Source organism: Meriones unguiculatus, chromosome 5, assembly GCF_030254825.1.
Source record: "Meriones unguiculatus strain TT.TT164.6M chromosome 5, Bangor_MerUng_6.1, whole genome shotgun sequence".
NCBI classification, from domain to species: domain Eukaryota; kingdom Metazoa; phylum Chordata; class Mammalia; order Rodentia; family Muridae; genus Meriones; species Meriones unguiculatus.
In genome coordinates this window covers 120,523,084-120,547,420 of record NC_083353.1, presented here as the reverse complement: position 1 = coordinate 120,547,420, position 24,337 = coordinate 120,523,084, and the positions used below count along the sequence as shown (strand labels likewise).

Here is a 24,337-nt window from a genome sequence, read left to right as displayed (position 1 = left end):
CTATTACTAAGAATTCAATACATAGATGGTCATGAGAGCTTGCCTGGGAGTAGAGTAGGAAGTTTTGAGCTGTACATAGAAAGGTACTAGAAATGATTTATATAGTGAGTGATTTGTGACTGTGTACTCGTTAAAGTAACCATTCTCTGGAATAAAAACTTAACATTTGCTTTTTCTCTTGATTCATAAGTTATCTTGATTTATAGCCGTATTTCATAGTACTTTGATGACCACTTAAGGCACTTCCAGCAGCCCTCATTCATCCTGCTCGGGATGTGATTGTAACCATTGTCCTAGAGGTTTCCTGAGGGATGTGCCCCAAAGATAGGGCTGCCAGTCACACTGTTGTGGAATCTTGAGCTACTGAGGATAGCTGAGAAAACTGACTTGCTAAGTCTTTATAAAAGTTCCCTGACGAGGAAGTTTAAGGATACTGTGTTGCTTTTGGCTGACCAAAGAGGCATTCACTAGATCTACCTTTTTTCCTTGGGTAGCAGATTATTTTCTTGCTCTGTGCATTCTCTCTAATGCTGAGAGTTTTGGGGACATTGTAGTCTACAAATAGGAAACAGGTTTTATGCCCCCACCCATGCCAGTGTAACTTTTGTCTTTGAATGGAATCAGGAAATCCTTTTTGAATACTAAAAATATACAAGACTTGTGACCATCAACAGTTTTTCATTGTAACAAGGAAAGATTCAATAAACATTTATTGAATCCTAATTATATGTTAGGCACTAAGTGAAGTGATTATAACAGTGTTATTCACAATTAATTATAGCTTGAGCACTAAGGCACGTCAAAACACACACATTCACAGTTACCAGGTCATTCATAAGTTCTGCTCAACCACCAGTGTGAATTTTATAGAAATCACTTTCTGTTTGATTGCGTTTTGTGGTTTTAAAGATAGGGTTGCACATGGCCCAGGCTGGCTCAGAACTCCAGCAAGACAGCCCAGCAGGCCAAGGTACCTTCCACGCAAGCCTGGAAACCTGAGTTTTGAATATCTGTAAACCATGCAAGGTGGAAGGAAAACCAGCTCCACAGACTTCTCTGATCTTCTCCCCCAACCAAATCAATCAAAACTAACTTCCTTCCTTCCTTCCTTCCTTCCTTCCTTCCTTCCTTCCTTCCTTCCTTCCTTCCTTCCTTCCTTCCCTCCCTCCCTCCCTCCCTCCCTCCCTCCCTCCCTCCCTTTCTTTTTTCTTTCTCTCTCTTTCTTTCTTCCTCTTTCTCTCTTTCTCTTTCTCTCTCTTTCTCTCTTTCTCTTTCTCTCTTTCTTTTACTCACTCTCTCACTCCCTCACTCACTTATACAATGTTTGCCTCTATGTTACCCTGCATACCAGAAGAGGGCAGCAGATCTCATTATAGATGGTGGTGAGTCATCATGTAGTTTCTGGGAATCAAACTCAGGACCTCTGGAAGAGAAGTCAGTGCTCTTAACCTCTGAGCACCCAGTCTCCCAATCTGATTTTTTTTTAAATTAAAAGAAAGAACTTCTAAGACCATATTCAGAGGCCAACTGTTTAGGGGAGCATATATATTTTTATTGCAATGAAATAAAATATAAACTGTCAACATTTAATACCACAGGAAGATTGTATTACTATTTTAGCAGTGAATATATATATGTGTGTGTGTGTGTGTGTGTGTGTGTGTGTGTGTGTTCACAAGCTTTTGATAAAAAATGTGTTTTGTTGGCCAGAGTAAAAAAAAAAAAATGGAATATACTTCTGTAGATGAGGTGTAACTTGTGCTTGCCTGTGGTTTTGAAGAATGTATGAAATGAATTGTACGGATTGACTTAACAGAGGCCCATCTAAATAAGAAAGCATAGTCTTCTATGTTAGGTACATGTAGGTGGGTGATAGGGGCAATAGTCTAAATATTAGATTGGAATTAGATTGCCTGGGTATTTTAGATTTTATTTTATGAATAGTTAGGGAATAACATCAAAACATTTTGTAATTTAATTTGGCAGCAGAGTAGAAAGAAATGACTAAGAAGAACAGATGGATTTGAGAGAGCCACTACTGAATTCAAGCATGAGGCATGAGGTTGTAAACTACATAGTGTGGTTGGAGAGTGGAAGAGGGACATTCTGTGTCAGTGTCTCAAGTGAATGCTGCCGAGGTGATTGGAGTGAAGCAAATGCAGACATAAAGAGGAAGATTTTGGCTTTGAATTTATTTTTTAGATATCCATAGATTCTTTAACTGAAGTGACCAAAGAGGGTTGAAATGTTAGGTTGGAGTTTAGGGCAGTAAGGCTAAATGTTCAAACTGGGAACTCTGGCTTCCAAGTAATAAGCGAACAAATGTGGCTTCGTTAATGACTCTCCTTCCATGCTGCTGGAAGCAGAGTCCTCCTTCCTCCCTTCCTAGGAAGTTGTAGATACTGTTGACCCCACTGTTGTCTTCACATCCTAATTGTACCAGAAGAGCAGACAGGGTTGTCTGAATGAATTTGGTTCCCCTACTTAAAGAACTTGTTAATTTTTGCAGTGAGATGGTAGATCTGGGCTGTATTCCTTTATTTTTGTTTTATTCTTAATTTTTTCTTTTATTTATTTATTTATTTATTTATTTATTTATTTATTTATTTGTGTTTTGCCTTCGTGTCTGTCTATTCCTGGTAACCCCCGAGGCTGGAAGAGGATGTCACATTTCTCCGGAGCTAGAGATACAGATGGTTGTAGGCAACTGGTCCTGGGTCACCTGGCAGAACAGCCAGTGTTCTTAATTGCTGAGTCACCTCTCCAGCTCCTGTTGTACTCCTCTCAAAGATTTTTGTTCATATGAGGCATTTATTAAAAGCCCTGGAGGTGTGTATTTAGGCTAAGTTGTTTCTAGGCTCAGTTGTGCATTGTCTGACAGATTAAAAGGTCAGTAAACTAGCCTTCACTCTGCATTTTCTGAAAACTAATTGAAATTACACTCTCCGTATGATCAAAGAATTTGTGTAGATATCATATACATACCATTATTTTATAAAATGAATATATGCTAAACCTCAACAATACCAAACCAAAAAATAGTAACACCTCTAGAGGTACGGCGTGCTTCAGTTTTGCACCTACATTCTAGAATCAGCAAATGGGGATTCTGTTTATGTCACAGAATGTTTTGTTTTTTGGAATCATTAGCTTAGAGAACTAATTTAAAAATGATAGAAACATGAATTGTATGAAAGTGGTTACAAATTAAAGTTAAATTTACATAGGATATTTGGAAATTTTTTTTTCCAGAAAGTAAATTTTTTTTCAGAAAGCAAAATTTTCATAGAAATTCCATTTCTGTTTGTAACCATAGAATTTATTCAGAAGATGGGGTGGACAGTTCTCTTTAATTCGGCCTCCCGTGTTCAGCAATTCTGCCATGTAACAAAGCTCTGGTGACTTCTTGCCTATTTGAATGAAAGCATGTAGTAAACGCTCTTTTTCTCCTTACAGAGAATTAGCTTTAAGTAGTTGATATCCATCATTAGTTTAGTCAAAGGGATATGATATGAATTTTAGAATTTGATACTTAGAAAAATTAAGAACCTAGATATGGTTGTATATTTCTTTAGTCCTAAGACCTGGGATGTAAAGGCAGGAGGGTTGCTGTAAATTTTAAGCTAATATGGTCCATATGGTAAATTTTAAAACTGCTGTGCTTACACAGTGAGATCTTGTCTCAAAAATAAAATAAAAATTAATTTTAAATGGAGTATTACTGAGCTGTAGTGAAGTGTCACTTGTTAATTATAAAAAGTTTTTGCTTTTAGAAAATAACTTCTACAGCTGATTACAAATGAGCCAAAAAAGAAGTAATTGGAATTGTTTAGTAGAATTCTTTTGCATTTTATTTTATTTGGCATATTTTTCCCCAACATAAGGTAATGATGCTTCACAGTGATTTTTTTTTTTTAATAGAAAATAGTTCTTTTGATTGGAGTTGTAAGGGGGTATCCTCAGGGAAGAACTTTTTTTTTTTGGCTGAATGAGAAGACAGTGACATACATATAAGTGATAGATGCCTTTGAAGCTATACCAAATGTTTTTCCTGTTCAGAGTAATATATTTTTATTTCTACACATACATTCTTTTGGTTGCACGGTGGTAGATTGACAAACAGCAGCAGTGCAGGGTGTCTATCGTTCTCCTTCTCTCCATTTCTCTCCAGATGGAAGCCTCTGAATGTGTCTAACTGCCTGTTAAACACTTCAGAGCCACAGGGACTAGTGCACAGCTATTCTGAAGTTCAGTTGTCTATTAGGGAAATACATATCAGTTACTGCCATTTTATATTTTATCCATTGTGATAAACAGCATGAAATTCAGGGGGAAGAGAAAGTTGGTGGTATTAACAACAAGACAAGTCCATGATAATTTTTAAAATACTGCTAAAGATTATGAACTGCTATTACAGGTTTTGTAATACCTTAACTTGTATTGCTTGGGACAGCAAGCCTTATGACAAGGTCAGATAATCTGCTGCTTTTAGTTTATATCTAGCAGCCTTTGGAACAAAGTATACACACATGAACTTGATGTGCTTTTGTTTTGATGTAGATCTTGTTTGCAAGGGAATATTTGAAAGCAAAAGGGATAATTAGATATTTTGAAACTCAGTTGCCAATGATGCCATAGACAGTTTCCAAAGGTTCAGAGTAGATCTGCACTGTCTCATCTGTTGTTAATTAATGAAATGAAAATGGAGTCACTAGAATACAACAGTGAATGAAAGGCCGGTGAATGGAAAACACTGTCAATGACGGAGGATGTCAGCAGAGTGGATGCTGTCATAGATAAAGAGCGGGAAACTGTACTATTTGCCTTATGTAGTATTTTCTGGAAGTGCACAATTTGGGACATTTCAAGCCAGACTGAGCACTAAATGAATGTTCTGATTTCATTGAAACCTATTAAATATTTCAAAGTCTGGCTGTTAGTGCTTATAATAGATATTAGTTGAAAATAGCCAAACAAAGTATGTTTTATTTAGCAACAAAGTCTCACTGTATAGCTTTGGTTAGCCTAGAAATTGCTATTAGACCAGGCTGGCCTGAAGCTCCGAGATCTGCCTGCCTCTGCCTCTGGGCTGTGATTAAGGGTATATGCCATCTCATCTGGCTCCTCTGGTTTTATAAAGAATTCTACCATGTATTGTTGGTTTGACATTTTTATTTTTGAGGTCGAACAGTGGTTTCCGTCATTTATTTTTGTTCCCTGCCATAGAATTCTTTGGAGTCATCCTTTAGAGGTACATTGATGTTAAAGTGGCTTAGGATCCCTGTGTTATTGATACAGCTGGACCTTGAACAGCCAGGCTGACTGGTTTAATGTTATGATTGTTTCCAAATTGTTCCCTCGGAAAGTCATTCTTGGAGGATGCAGAAGGGTGTCCTTCTGAAAGATATTTTCTGGAAGCCAAGACAAAGCTTTATCTTCACCATGAACAAACCATGGTGGATTGCTATTTTTAGCTAGTTAATTTGTGAACTTTATCATGGGTTCCATGTAAGTTGTACATCTGAGCTGTACATGACTATCGTTTAAGCCACACTGCTTACTATCTTCAGAAGTTTAGTAGGACAGCTTGCCAAAGATCATCTTAGCGGGGCTTCTTGATAATTGACATTCCCTCATAGAAGTAGTGGGTAGACAGGGCCATTGGGACCATCATCTGATATTTCCTTATGCCTTGTAACCAGTTGTATGCTATTATGCCTTAATTGCATGTAACTTCTGGGTCTCTGGGAAGACTAGAGTATATAGTTAGAGAATGACTAGAGAAGGGGTTATGGGGGGGGGGAGTCAGCCATCATACAAACTTCCAGTGTGGCTGCTTTAGGATCTCCCACGCTCCTGTCCATAACCCCTCACCCATGGCTCTGTAAGTAAGCCTAATAGACATTGTTTACATCTCCCCCAGAAAGAGATTTTAGCAAAAGTTGTATTTGGTATGCCTCTTATCTCTAGATGTGTGAGACCTCTTGTCTTTCTTGTCTCTCACTGAAGCTTCGGAGACACACAAAAACACACACATTCCTGTGCAGCACACACCTCTCTTTGGAAGGCGAGGCTTCCATTAGTTTGGGGAAGGGCTAGGCCCATGGTTGGACTGTTCTGAGAACAAGAAAATCAGGGTTGTAAGGCTTGGACACCATAGAAAACATAAGGGTGTCCCTGTCCACAGGGGAAGTTAGAGAATTTAAGAGGCAGGTTCATACCTTAGCTCTGCTAATCATTACAGAACACACTTCTGAGACTCTGTGTTCTTGTAAGTAACTGGGAATAGTAATGGCATTTACTTTACACATAGCACATTGTGAAGATGAGACGAGGCCCGTAGGCCACACCTGTAATCTCAGTAGTGTTTGTTAGAGTTTTAGTTCAGTATATTTTGTTGTTACTTTTTAGTATGATTATTTAAAATAACTCGAGGGGTTTTTGGATTCTCTTTCTCTGAGAATGTTTTACTGGAACATGGCTTTGCTTGTCTTAACAGACTTCCTATAAGATAATTCTTAGGTTAGACAACATATAGATGTTAAAATTTTAATCATACAATTAGTTATATAGCAGTGCCTATTGGTTGGTATGAACTGAGCAAAGGAAAGTGAGAGCCTTCACTATGTTGCTGTGATACACACTTGTGGGGGGGGCCACACCTTACAGCAACTGTGTTCTATCTTATACACCAAACAGTGCACATCCATGAGCCCATGCTGCCTGCCTCGAGATACCTGTGGCTAAACTTGTAGGTAGAGAAAGTCTAATTGATGGCAGTTGAGTAGTTTCAGTCTAGCATTTACTTGTATAGAATGCCACTAACAGCTAACGATTTTAGAGGCATTTCCATGGTTAAATCAGTTTGGAAAAGCGTGTTTGGCTTAAGGAAATTAAAGCACTTTCTTTAGAGATAGCATCGTTGGAGCCCTTACTATGTTAATAGAAGCTGAGAGTCTCTCAGCAAGATGAGACATGCAGTGCTTCTCTTACTTTTTGGGGCAATGCCCTCTGTCAGCTTCTTGAAGGCCGCCAGTGCCTTGGAGCGTGTTTGGGAAGTGTAACTTTGGGCTCTGAGGCTTAGAGGGACTGCTCTTCACTTTTTCTTCAGAGTCCTAAAGAGGTGCTAGGGTGGAGGAGGATTGCTGTCGTGGGATAATAACCACTGGACACTTGCTCGAGTGGTTGCTATGTGCCACACAAAGCCTGCAGGTGGGTTAGTAACCCTTTCAGCATTAGTCTTCTTTTACAGATGAATAAACTAGGAGCTGGGGCTCAGGAACTCTACCACATCCAGCATGTAGAATGTGCTGGGCCAGGAGTGAACTTACAGACAGGGACTTATGTCATTGCTTTCCCTCCTGTGTGATCACTGGGCTTGTGTGTGCATGCGTGCTGCAGGGCAGAGTGATGGTGTTCCTGCAGTGAGAAACAACAGGGAGTTTTACACGGCTGGAAGTCATGTTTGGAAATGATGAAAAATAAAACCCATACAGCTACATGTCTTGAGGGCCTTGTCCATCGTACAAAGTAATTTGGGATTTCTACAGTGGATCTGGTTCACTGCTCTATCCACCAGCTTAGTTTAAGACCTTCCAGTTGCTCATGTACAAGAACAGACTTAAAATCACAGGAACTTGACTGGAGGTAGGAATATTGACTTGCATTTTGCTGGTGACGTAATTGTTGCAACTTCCTGCTGTTGTACCTCGCTGCTTCTGGCTTCCAGGCTGAGCATAGACAGTAGAAACGGGTCTACTTGGGTATACTTGAATTGAACAATTATTTTCCATAATTCTCATCTTCAGGGCTCCTGAGCTAAGATATTAAGAGGTAAGGGTTTGGATAGTAAGGGATTTTATCAGAAACAATTTGGTTCCTATGTTTCCATTTGGGTAGAAAGAAGTATTTATTTAAATTGGAAACGCCTATGAAGACCTTAGACACGTTTTCCCCTACACAGGAGCTCACAGTGCTACAAGGATTTCTCTCTATTAAATTTTGGCAAGATTGTGACATTTAATGAATGCCCTAGGGCAGTTCATTAGAAATATAAGACTGGGCCACAGGACTGGCACTAATGATGTGGTTTACGAGGGAAAGGCCTTTGCTGTCAAGCCTGATAACCTGAGTCCCATTCCTGGAGCTCACATGGCAGAAAGAGAGGACTCCAGCAAGTCGTCATCTGGCCTCCATACTTTCCTTCTCTCCCCATCTCTAGGACACACACGCACATGCGCGCATATATACACACACTTTAAAAAAAAAAGACTGTGGAAAAAAACAACCCCAAATTCTAGATCTGAGCCCAGGATTCTTGCCACAAGAATTCATGTACTCTAATAGGATCTGTCAACACTTTTTTGTAGTGCTTAGAAAAATGAACAGGAGTTCCAGAAATCAGGGGTAATTATGGAGCCTTGACTAACTGCTACAGAATTGCAATGACTGGTTATAGGGACATTTTATAAGGCTTTTTTTTTTTTTTTGATGTCTTAAGAAAAACGATAGGCAGGGTGGCACAACCTAAATCCCAGCACCCAGTAGGCTGCAGTGGGAGGAGTTCAAGGTCATCCTCAGCCACATAGTAAGTTTGAAGCAAGCTCATTCAAGACCTTGCCTTATCCCACCACCCCTACCAAAAACTAGTCTGTGTGGGTGGAAGACTTAAGGTTGAATCTCAGAAGAGTTTACAGCATTATTTTTTTCTAAAAGAGTAACATTAAATTTATCATTTTAAAAAATACCTGTTTGTTTGCTATTGTGAATAACTATTTTTATATTTTTGCTATTGACTTAAATCCTCTTTACTGTCCCATAAATAACATTTGTATGGAGAGAGAAAGGGGGATCACTTGTCAGTGTAGAGTCTGTCTAGAGACTGTGTGAGAAAGGCAGGGATTATTTTCAGCACCCTCAGTACTTGCCCAATCATACTACGTACATCCTTATAAGGTAAAGTTGGTGCTGAATTCTACAACCTTTAGCATCAGCAGCTGTGGGAAGGGATGCGCCATAGATATGTTACCTGCTTGGGTCTGTACCATCTGATTTTTATTTTAAATGGTTTTAGTCAAGCAGTTCCAGAAGGGTGGCTTACTTTACTTTGTACATGGCATAACTTACAATGTTTGTTCCTAGGTGGGTTTGCTGAGTTCTCTCGTTGTTTCCCTGGCCTCTGTGAAGGAAAATCCACTCTAGTCCCTACCTGCATATCTCAGCCTTGCTTACCTGTTGCCAACACTGGGCCAACTAGAATTCTTCCCAACCTCTATCTTGGCTGCCAGCGAGATGTCCTCAACAAGGTGAGTGCTTCAGAATGTTCTTCTTTCGGTAGCAGCTGGAGAAGCAGCAGTTGTGCATTACCTGTCATGGAGCAGACTGTGATCCCAAAAAGGAGGAACGCTGTCAGTGTGAGCTCCAGCCATATGCCGTATCATCTCTCCTGTATTACTTTGGACACTCAAATTGTTGTTGTGTGTTTTTCTCATAGGTCTAAGAAATTGAAATAAGATAGGGTTCTTTTGTTTTGTTTTTCATACCTTTAGCTTTGTCTTCTTGGTCTATTTATTGTTCTATTACTGTAGTTGTGTGTCCTATATTTACAGTACTTTATTTTATATTTTTTTGGTAGCATATGAGAAAGGGATTCAAGTCAGGCCTGGCAGAGGAGAAATGGTCAAAGATGGTTAAGATAGAGCCTCAGTGTGCTCTGTCAGTTTCACTGTGTCTGAAGCTGGCTAGACAGTTTGTGGAAAGAGGAACATGGATTCTGAGAGCACAAACATAACAGCAACTATATGATTCTACAGCTTACATGCTCTTAAAGAGGAATGCTAAAAAAGAAAAGTGCTTTTCCTATTTGGAAAAATTGCTTTTCTCTAAAATTTCTTTTTTTGTTTTTTTGTTTTTTTGTTTTTTTAAATACAGGGTTTCTCTGTGTAGCCTTAATTATCATAGACTCACTTTGTATACCAGCCTGGCCTCAAACTCACAGAGATCCACCTGCCTCTGCCCTCTCTAAAATTTCTTAATTTACAGTGTCATTAATTGAAAAAGCAATTGGAATTTTCAACTCTTAATCTTAGTTCACTTAATTCAGCTGTTACTTTCCTTTATAAAGAGCAATTTCCCTTAGTATTTTTTCCTTGAAAGATGGGAATAATTGAGCTGATTAGAAAGTGCACAATGGCCTTCTTAGCATATACAAAACAAGGTGCATGAGGCATTTTTACTATTCTTTTCCCATCAAGCCCCCTGCTTCTATAAGATCTGCTTCTGTAGTGTATTGTCGATATGTTTGGTCTTCTGTGAGAACTGCCTTCTTGAGATTTGATGGCTTCTATAGGAACAGACCCTCTCTGGGAGGGTCACGGTGCCTTTGAGCATGTGACTACTAGTAATCCTGTGTTAAGGATAAGTAAACTACGTTACAGAAAGCAAAATTAACTTTGTAAAGTCGTATGTATTCCTGTGGCAAAGTAAGAAATGTTTGGCATACTTAGTCCAGGTTTGAAAAAATAAAATTGAAGTCCTAGTTTAGGTTTCTATTTATTCTTGGGGAACCTTAACCAGTCAGCACAAGTAGTTGTTACATATAATTGTATTGGTTTTTATTTTTGACAATGACACATTGATTTTGTTCCATTACCTGTTGTTGTAAATTTAAAAAAGGGTGTTGGGATATATGTTTATTATTAGCTCTAATATCATCACGGTGGTATTATCTAACCCACTATGACAACTAATAAGAGACAGATACCTGCTAGATTTTATAATTGCCTTATTTACCTTGGGCTGGGCAGATTTTCACCTATGCTGGCTCAATAATCTCACCATCCATCTCCCAGCTCCAATCCAATGCCATCCACCTTAATCCTCCTCATCTGTTCTACTTTCCATCCATAATCCCATGAAACTTGCTTGTATTCTTCATCTGGGCTTTTTCATGCCATTATTGGAGTTCTTCCTCTCAGCCCACGTGTTTGGTTTTTGTTTTTTGTTTTTTTCTCCATACTAACCCATCGTGGTGTCCTTTTTCCGCTTCTCTTCCTGTCAGTCTATTTTCCATGATTCTGTTGAACTCAAAGCTTGGGAACCTTAGCCATGTCTACTCCATTCTGCCCTGCCAAGGTATAGGCTGTTCAATTAACCAATCAGGTATATTTTTGGCAGGTTTACAAAACAAGAATTGGTGTAACCCGATCTTGAGGGCCAGCATTAGAACAACCTCCAACAGTTCCCTTTTCAGACTTATCGACTGGGCAAGCACTCAAACTAGTACCTGGGTTGAGAGTGGGGAAGAGCTTTCTGGCTCCACTCTCTACCCTGACTTTTACATGTGTAGTAAACAGTGTGCTAGAGTCTTTGTCAGTGGAGAATGGGCTTATAGAAGTTCATGGGGCAATAGGTTCAGCCATATCCAATGTGGGAGACTGTCACTAAGCCCCTTTACCACATATGGTGAGGGGAGAGAGAGCACCAAGGAGCATGGAAGGGTGAGTGGCTTTGAGAGATTGGACAGGAATTTGTCTTGGACTATGAGGTTCAATGTTGACAAGAGCCTTTGAGCTGAAGATTTTAGAGATTTAGTTAGCCAATTTTATTTTACTGTGAGAGAAAACTTTTATTTCAAAGTGTTAAATGAACTCACAACATGACTCATTTTCATTTTTACTTGTTTTTGTTTTGTTTGTTTGTTTTGTTTTTTTGAGACAAGGTTTCTCTGTGTAATAGCCTTGTCTGTCCTGGAACATACTATGTAGACCAGGTTGGCCTCAAACTCAGTGAGATCTGCCTACCTCTGCCTTATAAGTGCTGGGATTAAAGGGATGTTCCACCATGCCTGGCTTTGTTTTTACTTTGTTTTTAAGTTTTGTTTTTCTTAAACAGGGTCTATAAGCCCAGACTTGTCTGAGCTTATTTAACTGAGGGTGAGTTTGAACTTGTGACCCTCTTGCCACTACCTTTGGAAGGCTGGGATTACAGTTACATAGCACAGATTTACTCTCTCATAAGCATCATAAACTAAATCATCTCTCTGTTCAACTTACTGATTTAAACATTCCAGAAGCAATATTTTTTCTTGAATATTTCTGAAGGTGAAATTTTAATGATTTTTCCATAATAATATGTTCCTTTCTATTAAAATTTAGCAGTTGAAGTCATTTGAAAAAAGATCTACAAGGCTATTGTCTTTAGTTAGGGTTACTATTGCTGTGATGAAACCCCATGACCAAAAGCAAGTTGGGGAGGAAAGGATTTATTTGGCTCATACTTCCATATCACTGTTTATCACTGGAGGAAGTCAGGAAAGGAACTGAAGCAGGGCAGGAACCTGGAGGCAGGAGCTGAGTTAATTTTAGTAACATTTCACTTAACTCAATATATAGATAAAATATTTTAATACGTAGTCAGTATAAAAATGTTTGTATTTTATATTCTTTTCCTTGTACCAAGTTTTTAAAGTCTTCCATGTATTTTAAACTTTATCTCAGTTCAGAGTGGTCACACTTTAGATAGTTCTAGCTATATGAGGCCTCGGGTACGTAGTGGACAGCAAGGTTAAACTGTTAGCATGGACTAATTATTTTTCACATTGTAAAGGCATGCCTTTTGTTTAAAGACCTTGGGAAGTCAGTGGCTGCAAAGTATTCTTGTCCTTTCTTTTACACTGTACTTTTTGTTTCTTATAATCTGTTCTCTTGTCTGGTCTTTGCTTGTTGAAATGAGAACAGATGATTGTCCTGTGTTAAAGTCATTGGCTGATGTCCATTTCATATCTGGAATGAGACAAGTTTGAGAATCTCTAGTTATTTGAATGTTGAGACTTTTTTTCTCATAATTCTGGAGCCTTGTGCTCTAGGCAAGTGTTCTACCAGTGAGCTGTATTTCCATCCCTCAAGTTTCTTGATTATTTTTCTCCCTTATCCCTTAAAAGTTAGAGGAATGTTTAAATTTTATACTTAAATATTCCAAACATACTGATAAGATGACCTATTATAAGCTTGAAACTCTGCTCTGTGTCTGGAGTAAACTGCTTAAGCTGTCACTAAACTGTCTGCCATCAGCACTCTCTATGTGGCTTTACTGTGGCCTTTTAACATGCAAAATTGATTTTCCCATGCTGTCTTATCATAACTTCTGGTAGGATTGGTGCTGATTCATCTGTTTTGTGCAGGTGTTGGGTAATAGTCTATTCACAGCATTGTCAAGTGCTGATTTGGGTTTTGTTGTTGTTGTTGTTGTTTTCAGAGAAATATATGATGTAAAATGATAAAAAAGATCACCACAGTGACCATTAAAGATACTGTGTGTATCATGTGTAGAACGCTGTGCACTGCACACACCGGTTGTGTAGATAGGAAAGAAAGGCTTATTTGAGAGCTCACATGCCGGTGTGACTCAGCATGATCCCCGAAGCAGCGCGGCATGGCGGCTGAGGACAGCTCCGGGAGGACACAGCTGTGCCTCCCAGTGCCTCACCTGACCCCCTTTTGCTTTAACCACACTGCTGAATCTTGGTTTCTTCCTCTGAAAACTGGTAACTCCCGACTCTTGGTGCTCGTGTGAGGGAGATCACATCATAACCATCATAACACAGCCCGTGTGAGTAAGTGGTAGCTACAGTGAGAAAGGCCAGCTGGAGGTGGTGGAACTTGAGGTCAGGGTAGATGCAGATTGAGTGGCAGATGCAGAGATAATGCATTATCCGGAGTGCAGTGCCCCCATGACTCAATGGGATCTTCTGTTCTCACGCTAGCTGAACATGAAGAGGTGGGGAAAGGACAGTTTTAGTAAGGTGAGCTTTTAATCAGTGTTCTATACGACTCCATCTTCTTATGAACAGATTTTAGCATCTGCACTTAAAAATTAGCGTTAACTGTAGAGAGGGCTTATTTCATATAGGACACAAATTTTTAAATGAAAAAATAAAAGGGAATGAAGTGCCAAGTGTGATAGTGCGTGCCTGTAACCCCTGCACTTTAGAGGCTGAGGCCAGAGAACTGAGGGTCAAGGCCAGTCTGGGCTACCAGAGATATGAATAGTCAACCAGTCACTCAAGACTTTTTCTCAAAATATTAATGAAAATTATGACAGAATTAAATGGTCTTTTTTGATGCATAAATACTATTTTTGTTTTGTTTTGAGACAGGGTCTTGCTATGCCATATTGGCTGACCTGAAACTTACCATGTAGACCAGACTGTTCATAAACTCAGAGGTACTCCTACTCCTACTTCTTTTTGCCAAGTGGTAGGATCAAAGATGTGCACCACAACACCTGGCTATAAGGACTGTTTTTGAACATCTTTAATTATATGTTAGAACCAGAACCCATTGTTTAAGTTCATGTTTTTACTTTGCAGGAGAACCCTTTCTTATATCTGTCTTGCTTTATTAAGTTTAATCTTCCCATTCTAATACCAATAGAGGAAGAGTAGTTTTAACTAATGGGAAATTTACAGTAGAGGTTTGTTAAATAATAGATATATTTATATATATGTATATATGGTATATTGTATAACTTACAGTCTTCTGTAAGAAAGAGGACATCAGAAGATGGAAAGATCTCCCAGGTTCATGGATCAGCAGGAGTAACATAGTAAAAATGGCTGTCTTTCTAAAAGCAATCTACAGATTCAATGCCATTCCCATCAAAATTCTAACACAATTATTTACAGACCTTGAAAGAGCAATTTTCAACTTCATATGGAAAAATAAAAACCCTAGGAGAGCAAAAACAATTCAATACAATAAAAGAACTTCTGGCAGTATCACCACCTCTGATTTCAAGTTGTACTGCAAAGCAGTAGTAATAGAACTGCTTGGTATTGGTATAAAAATAGACAAATTGATCAATAGAATTGAATTGAAGACCTGGTAATAAACCCACACACCTATGGATACTTGATTTCTGACAAAGAAGCTGAAACCATACAATGGAAAAACAGAAGCATCTTCAGCAAATGGTGCTGGTCTAACTGGATGTCTGCTTTTAGAAGAATGCAAATAGATCCATTTTTATCACCCTGCACAAAACTTTAAGTTCAAGCAGATCAAAGATCTCAACATAAAACTGGATACACCAAATCTAATAGAAGAAATAGTGGGGAATAGCCTTGAACTCATTGGTACAGGAGAGAACTTCCTAAACAGACCACCAACAGTTCAGGCTCAAAGATCGACAGTTAATAAATGGGAACTCATGAAACTGGAACACTTCTGTAAATCAAAGAACACTGTTAATAGAAAAAAAAATACTAGCCTACAGATTGGGAAAAGATCTTCACCAGCCCTACATCTGACAGAGGGCTAATATCCAAAATATATAAAGAACTCAAGAAATTAGACAGTAACAAATCAACCCAATTAAAAATGGGTTAGAGAGCTAAACAAAATTCTCAACAAAGGAATCTCTTAATGGCAGAGAAGCACTTAAAGAAATGTTCAACTTCCCTAGTCATCAGGGAAATACAAATCAAAACTACTTTGAGATTCCATCTTACTCTGGTCAGTATGGCTAAGCTAACTCCAAGTGACAGCACATGCTGGTGAAAATATGGAGAAAGGAGAACACTCCTCCATTACTGGTAGGAGTCTAAACTTGTCCAACTACTCTGGAAACCAATCTGGTGCTATCTCAGAAAGTTAGGAGTAGCTCTACCTCAAGACCCAGCTATACCACTCTTGGGTATATACTCAAAAGATATTCCAGCGCTCCTCATTTGCTCAACTACAGTCATAGGAGCTTTATTTGTAATAGCCAGAAACTAGAAAAAACCTAGATGTCTCTCAACTGAAGAATGACTAAAGAAACTGTGGTACATTTATACAATGGAATACTACTGAGCTATTAAAAACAAGGAAATCATGAAATTTGCAAGCAAGTGGATGGAACTAGAAAAGATCATTCTGAGTGAAGTAACCCAGACCCAGAAAGACACACATAGTATATACTCACTTATAAATGGATATTAGCCATATAGTATAGGATAAACATGCTACAATTCACAGACCCAAAGAAGATAAGTAATAAGGAGTGCCTAAGGGAATATGCTTGAATCTCACTCAGAAGGGGAAATAAAGCAGACATCAGAAGTAGATGGAAGGGAATTGGGTGGAAGAGGGGATGGGAAAGGGAACGAGGGGATGGGTCAGGTGTGGGGAGAGTGAGGGTAGAAGGGGAGAGGGCTGAGTGAGAGAAGGGAAACTAATGGGAGGGGGCATCTCTGACAAGCTGGACACCTGTGACTCGGTAGGCTCATAGGATTTGGGGGTGACTCTGGCAGCGAGGGATATGGAGACTGAGTAGTCACCTTTTATAGCCAGACAGAACTTCTAGTGTTCCAGAACACCAACCCACCCACAGAACCTTCGACCCAAAATTTACCCTGCCTAGAATATGTGCAGGGATAAAGATGGAACAGAGACTCAGGGAATGTCCAACCAGTGACTGGCCCAGTTTGACACCACCTGGGAGAGAGCCAACCCCTAACACTATTAATGATACTCTGCTATGCTTGCAGACAGGAGCCTAGGATAATTGTCTTCTGAGAGGCTCTACCCAGCAGGGGATCAGATGCTGAGACTCACAGCCAAACATTAGGCTGAGCTTGGGGAATCTTGTGGAAGAGTTTGGGGGGAAGGATAGAGGGACCTGGAAAGGACAAGAGCTCCACAAGAAGATCAACAGAGTCAACTAACCTAGGCCCACGGAGGGCTCATAGAGATGGAACCACCAACCAGACAGCATGCATGGACTGGATCTAAGCCTCTACATATATGTAGCTGATGGGCAGCTTGGTCTTCATGTGTGTTCCCTAGCAACTGGAGGGGATGCAGTCACCTGCTTTTGGATCACTCTCCCCTAGCTTGGCTCTCTTATCTGGCTCCAGTGGAAGAGGATGTGCCTAGTCCTGATGCAGCTTGATGTGTTGGGGTGGGGATGGGGTAAATGATGGGAGGGTGGGACAGGGGAGAGGAGGGAGGGAGGGAGTGCAATTGGGATGTAAAGTGAATAAATAATTAATGAGGAAAAGTTACATGTTTACTGAAACAGTACAAACCTCTTTCTTGTCATTACTCCTGAAACAATGTAGTATTGCATGTGCTTACATTGTGTTTATATGTGTTATTATAAGTAGCTCGGAGATGACTTAACAAAGACAAGAGGGTGTACTCAAAAGCTGTGGTGTTTTGTATAAAGAGATTGAACACCCAGTAATTTTATTATCTTTGTAGGTGTGAATCAATCTCCCTGGATTCTACAGAATGGCTGTACTCTGTTTAGGCTTCAAATGAAGACTGTAGTTCTCATTTCGGGTCCTTTCAGAATCCTTTCTTTTAGCTTCACTCCAGTGCTATTTTGATTACTTTGCCCTGCACATGCATCAGACTCTTCTTTAAGTTATTGATATTTATGCACCTAACTGCCTTAGAAACTGTTCATCTCTGGGTGAGCTGGCCTGCTCTTTATGCCCAAAGCATGCCTATAGAGCACCTTGAGCCATGAGAAGCTATGTATGAGTAGTTTTCAAAGACTTAGAACTTTTTTTGTAAACAGTTATAACCTGATGCAGGCAATTTACCTTGTCCTTAAAAATTACTTTATCATAGCTGTTAAAGTTTTTTTTTCTATGCTGTTAATTTACTCAGAGATCCTTTTTTAAAATGAATCTCAGAAACCCAGTTAAAACAGTCTTTCATAAGTTATAAAATGACTAGACCATAATCGAATGACATTATGGCTTCCCAAATGAAAGTGTTTAAGAAGCATCTATGGAGATTCTTCATCAAAAGATACTGATAAAGTAGTACAGGATTGTGGTTTTAATCATTTTAAGAATAATAGTTCATTTATCAAATACTGAGGCTCTACTGTTTGCTAGATCTATTCTCAGCACTGGGGCTACTCTGTAAGAGAGTATCTGTAAAAGAGACGAGACAGTACATGGAGTAAATACGTAAGTACATAGTGCAAGCCGTTATTTATTACCTACATAGTATGGTTGCAAGTGCTTATGGAAATAAGTACCCTGAGGGAAATGGGGTAAGAGGTTGGGAGTACCTGTGAGGTGAGGTTTTTAATGAAAAGAGGTGATGAAGGCAGCTTTCACTGAGATAGATTTAAACCAACACCCAACAGAGCTCAAAGAGCAAATCATTTGGCTATCTAGAGAGGACTGGTATGTGAGGCTAGTGGAACACTGCGAGCATGGAAGGCTTGGCCAGGGAGGAAGACTTCGAGGAGGGCAGAGCTGCACATGTGAATCTCCCCCTGGGAGAAGGAGGCCGAGATTTTATCAAGTCACGTTAGGGCCAGTGTTGAAAATAGGTGGTGTGACTTGCAGGACAGAAGCAGAATGGCCACGAAGCAGTCCTGGTAGTGGTTGGAATCAAGTTGGTAACAGGAGTGACAAGTTGTTAAATCTTGGCTAGATTTGAAGGCAAAGCTAAAACTTTTCTGGTAGACTGGATGACAGGGCAGAGAGAGAGGGAGAGAGGAGAGAGAGAGAGAGAGAGGAGAGAGGGGAGAGAGGGGGTGAGATGGGGGGAAGAGAGGGAGAGTGGAGAGAGAGAGAGAGAGAGAGGTCTCAAGGAGAAAGGAGATGCAACTGGCAGGTGCAGGAGGTGCTCAGTGATGAACACACCAAGTGTGCAGTGTGTGCTAGACTTCCAGGTAGACATGCTGAGTAGTCAGGCAGAGCTTTGAATTCAAGAGGAGGTCTTTAGAAAAAGGAGTTAGAAATGTGAGAGTCATTAGCATGTCGACAGTATTTAGCATAATAAGACTAAGATCATTAGGAAACTCTAAATGGAAAAGTAGATTATGCCAGGGAGTAATTAGCATTGAAAGTCTGACCTACGAAGTATTCAACAAAGGTTTCTTAGAAATAAATACTGCAGAAAGAAAGAAATAAAGAGCCTAGTAGTCCAGGAAGCAAGTGAATGATATTATCCAGGAAGAGGATGTAGTTAAGTGTGCTAGATGGTTCTATAAGTCAAGAGAGACAAAAGCTAAAAATCGGCCATTGGATAGGGCAACATGGGGATCAAAAGGAGTTGACGGTCTGCCTCTTGGTAGAGGGGTGGGAAAGCCTGTGGGACAAGTGGGTACAGGAAATAATAAGCAGAAAGGAATGGAGATACCAGCATAAGCAACTCTTCCAAGGAATTTTGCTGCAAAGAGGAGCTTAAGGCAAAGAGGTATTTTAAGATGGGAGAAATACTTGTTTGTTAGTAGAGGAAGTTATCCAAGACAGTAGAAAATTGATGTAAGAGAAAGGCCAAAAAATGCGACAGTCATTTCCTTGAGGAAGAGAAGACAATTTATTAAGCAAGTAGAGGGTCTGGTCTTATGGACATTATTGCTCATCTGTAACAAGAGCTGGGAAAATAGAATACACAAATGTACATGCTTATAAAAGGTGTATGTTATGGATAAAATGATCAAAATTTGCCCCTAATTGATCTAATTTTCCAGTGTAGCAGGAAAATGAGGTTTTTGTTTTTGTTTTTTTTTTACCAAGTAAGAGTGAGGATGAGCAGAAATATAGTTGGAGTTTTAAGGGAAGGGAAATAGGTGGACTGGAACATACAAGGGGGTGAATACATGGCTAGGGAAGAATGATGGTTGCTGAAGAGTCTGAATCAGAGGTGAAAGCAGGTAGCATTGCTGAGGTTTCTCCATAGCCATGTTCAGTTACTTGAGCACACATGCAGACTCAGTGGAGGATTAATGTTAACGAGAAATTAGAGCTGACCAGCATGAAGAGGTGAGAAAGGGTTTGAGAACAGAATCAATGGAGTAGTTATAGCAATTTCCTGAGGAGTTTAAGATGGCCAAGGAAGGCAGACAGACATTATGGGAAGAAGGACAGAGAAAGTGGGCAGGATTGTCAGCGTGGAGGGCTGAAGGGTTCGTCTGGGTGTGATGGAATAAGAGTGAACAGGAAAGAAGATAGTGGTCCACGAATGTGTGGCAGGCAATGCTGTTCTGTAAGCTTTGTAGCTGTTAGATGGTAGGCTGGAACCCATGAGAGGAAGCAGTGAAGGTGAGTCCAAAGAACTCAAGCACCATGATGTCAGAGGGCTGCTGAAGGCCAGGGGTTATCTTATCACTGGAAGGGACATGTTGGCAGCAGCACAGAGTCCAGGCTAAATATTCAGCAGTATATGATGACTATTCTCTCACATTTAAGGATTGTGCTACATAATTTAGAACACAGTAATTAGTTATTTATATTTTATATAATATGGCAAAATAAGATTGAAATAAATCATAAATGTATCTAATTATAACAAAGCATTGGCACCCATTTATGAGGAACAACAATCATGCTATAAAATATTTAGTCTTCATGAATGCACTTTTAAGTTCTACCATCAAAAAGCTACAGTGTCTTGGACTGGAGATATGGCTCAGCAGTTAAGGCTACTTACTGTCCTTACTGAGGACCTACAGCATCTACATGGGGTGACTCACCACTGCCTCTTACGTATAGTTTCAGGGGGTCTGACATCTTCTGACCTCCATGGACATCTGCATGTTGTGCACATAAACTCCCACATAAATTTTTAAAAATTAATTAATATATCCTGTCAGCCAATTACATGCACATTCATCAATATTAAGGAACTAGCTGACAAAAAAAAACAAACCAAAAAACACAAAAACAGAACACACACACACACACACACCAAAAAAAAAAAAAAAAAAAACAACAACTAATAGCTGTATTGAACTCCTAGAACTTATTTAACTGGCCTCAGAGATTCATTGTCAAGTCCTTGTGCCCCCCACAGTCTAGCTGTGGGCTCTTCCTACACCACACCTGACACCAGTCTTTGAATAGTGTGCTTACCGCAATCAGTTGTTGGCCCTCAGGCCTGTTTGGACCAGTATGCTTGTTACTGTAATTATGTACATTAATTAAAATAGGACATGTACTGATGAAAAAAAAAAATGAGGGAATAGACTTGGTTTTGTATGACCTAAGCTAAGTGTTTGGGAAAGAGTCTAATAAGTTAGGTGGGAATGAGGCACCTGTAAGATATTTGGGAGGCAGTAATAGACTGTACTGACATCGTTGCCTAAGTTCTTTCTTTTCCTTCCTTCTTTTGTTTACTATCTATTATCTATCTATTATCCAGCTATCTATCTACCACCTATCCACCTATTTTGATCATAGAAACAAAACCTGCTACATCAGCATTCTACCACTAAGCGACACCTCCAGCCCTTTGTGAGATCTTGCTCTTCACTAAAAAGTGAAAGCAGATTGCTTCCTTTAGGTGTCGTTCCCTAAACACTGCTCAGCTGAGGAGGGAAAGCTCGCATTTGGACATTAGTCAATTAATGTACATTTGTTTTACTAATTTTTTTTTTTTTTAGCCCAGGATGACTTAGATTTTGGGGTGTTTTTTTTTTTTTTTTTTTTTGTTGTTGTTTTGTTTTGTTTTTCAAGACAGGGTCTTTTTATGTAGGCTGTCTGGAACTCGCTGTATAGACCAGGCTGGCCTCGAACTCGCACAGTTTGCCTGCCTCTGCTTCTCAAGTGCTGGGACTAAAGTAGGTTTCATGAAGACATTTTCATTCAACTGTATCATGTACTTTGGTCAAACCACTTTTGTCCTCTATGCTGCAGAGTTCCCTTCCTTTTCCCAGATACCTGCGCTCCTACTTTCATGTTACATATAAATTATTTAACATATAATTTTTAAGCTAAAAGTCCTATTTCAAGTTTGTATCTATCCTTAGTGATTTCCTTCTTTAAGTGACATTTTCCACTGACATAGTGACTACAAATCTAGACAAAGACGGTACTATGGAATTTAACTTAGTATTCAAATTCATTTTCATTTTATGTGGCATGTTAGTGTTTTGTTTGCCTTTTTGTTTTAAAAATCGGCCTTGTTATATTATCAAGTTCCATCTTATTTTAACAAGAATTTTTGGTAGCATCTGGTAACAGACTTCATACATAGATTTGTATGGGAGTGGGTGGGTGTGCATGATGTGAGTGGAAGCCAGAGGTCAGCTTTGGGTGTCATTCTTTGGGTGCTGTCTATCTTGCTTAAAAAACAAAAACAAACAAAAACCCTTCTTATTGATATTTTTGTGAGTTTCACATCATGCACCCCACTCCTGCTCATCTCCCCATCTTCTTCTAGCCACCATTTGCCCTTGAACTGGCTCCTCCATAAAAAACACACACACAAACAAAAAACAAACCAGAGAAAACATCTCATCGTGGCAGGCAGGAGACAGAGTCAACTCTCCTGCTCTCATGCCCTCCGGGTGGCTCACTTGGACCTTTGCCTCCAGAGCCAGCTTTACTGTGCTGCACAGTCAAGGAGTGGGGCCCACTCTGCCGAGTGCTGCAGCCTGCCACTCTCCCACTCTCACACCAGGACAGGCTCGCCTGTGCCCTTTCTATCAGGGCCTGCTCCACTGTGTTGCCCAGGTGAGGGGCAGGGCCAACTCTCCCAACTGCTGCATGTGGTAAGGGCGGGTGGACATGGCATCACCCCTGCACTCTGGCTTTTGTGGTTGGCTCATCTGCACCCCTCCCTCCCCTACCAGCGTCAGCTCTGTGCTGCTGTGCAGGGCCTGCTCTCCTGAGTGCTGCAGCTGGTGAAGGGCAGGGCTAGCTCTCCCAAGCTCATGACAGTGTGAGCACTTGGGTTGGGGTTGAGACCATCACTGTCCCTGTTGCACCTGTGCCACCCCATGGCAGAGGAGTAGCGGGGCCAGCTGTTCCATAGTCATGCCTTCAGGACTGGCTCACCCACACCTTTGCCACCAGGGCCATTTCCAGTGTGCTGCCTGGGCGAGGTGCAGGGCCCACTCTCGGTGGGCAGTGCTGCCACCGGTGAGAGATTGAGTCAGCTCTGCAGAGGGCTGCATCCAGTGTGTGCAGGGCCAGTTCTGCACAGCCCCTGGACATGTGGCTGTCCCAACCAAGGATGTCCCCATGTTCTCTAGTGGTAATAAGAGCCATGGACAACCCCTGCCACTGCATAGCCTCAGACTTGGACATGGCCCTCAGCAGCAGCCTGGGCGGGGACCTCACATGACCTCAGGTGGTAAGGCTGGCCACTCACCGCAGGCCACTTCTGTCCACCCTTGAGTCTCCAGTTCATCTCTCTTCACATGCTCAAGCGGCTCCTCTTCTCTTTCTTTCCCATCTCTCCACCATGTATTCGCTCATTGAGGTGGCTCCCCCTGCATGCTGGCCCTGTGGCTGGCGGGCTCCTGGGAGCCATCCTCTGTTCCTGTTGCATGGTGTGTGTCTATGGCCTGCCTCCTGTGTGCACTGGAGGGCAGGGCTGTGGTTGGCATGGCAGCCCACAGGTCTCCGTCTGTCTTCCTGCTTCTGTACTGCACTGCCTGGTTTTGGTTTGATTTGATTTTCCTGAGTCCTAGGCATAAAACAGCTTTGGCCACCAAGCCAGGCCTCAAGCTAGGATGAATAAAGGACTGCTGTCAACTCTGCCCTGACTGATAGAACACCACCACGAACAAGGTGTCTCTTTGCCCATTGCCAGGGGAGGGGTCTAGCTTGCTTTTTGATGTACAGGGTCATTCATTCTCCTGGAGCTCACCAGAAGGCTAGGGTGGCTGGCCAGTGAGGGATCTGTCTTTCTCTTCCTCTCCAGTACTGAGATTACAAACAGGCACCACAACACTTAGCTTTTCATATGGGTTTCTGGACTCATTACTTTATTTTTCAATTTAATTCGCTGTAGAAGAAACCTAAGTTTCATTGAATTTTTAGGTTTCATTATATGCAAAGAAACTGATAATATCTGTCATTGTATTAAACATCAATCTCTCAAAATGATTCCTAGTACAAAATGATTTCCTTTAAATGTTCTTTCCATCTATAGGAGCTGATGCAACAGAATGGGATTGGCTATGTGTTAAATGCCAGCAATACCTGTCCAAAGCCTGACTTCATACCTGAGTCTCACTTCCTGCGAGTGCCTGTGAACGACAGCTTTTGTGAGAAAATTCTCCCATGGCTGGACAAGTCTGTGGATTTCATTGGTATGTAGCTCAAGCCAAGAGACAAGCCCTTTGAATCATAGCATCACAGACAGGTATAGACACCGCCCCTTTTGCCTCTTCTAGAGATTTCAAGTCTGAAAACAGCACATGATGTCGCTTACTTATTTAATGGTCAATGTGATGTGTGCTATGCTGTCCCTAAGGGACTGGCCTGTGACCTGCTCGCTGACTTTTAACAGCAGCAAGGTTAAAGCCTTGCAGGATCTGTGATTCTGTTTTGCAAGTATTTAAAAAGCAGTTAAGCTTCCAGAAATAACCCTCA

At 40.6% G+C, this 24,337-nt stretch overlaps 1 protein-coding gene and 1 non-coding gene across 2 annotated transcripts in view; one reads left to right on the top strand and one right to left on the bottom strand.

The window, feature by feature from the left end:
* Dusp16 (dual specificity phosphatase 16) overlaps positions 1-24,337 on the top strand; it is a 77,335-nt gene that overhangs the window by 41,539 nt on the left and 11,459 nt on the right. The window contains exons 5-6 of the mRNA XM_060384305.1: positions 9,142-9,305; positions 23,895-24,054. Of these exons, the coding sequence (XP_060240288.1) occupies positions 9,142-9,305; positions 23,895-24,054 (324 nt within the window). The remainder of the gene's footprint in view (positions 1-9,141; positions 9,306-23,894; positions 24,055-24,337) is intronic.
* LOC132654420 (small nucleolar RNA SNORA48) lies at positions 23,418-23,557 on the bottom strand. Its single transcript, XR_009592072.1, has one exon. It is a non-coding gene; the product is annotated as a small nucleolar RNA SNORA48 (small nucleolar RNA).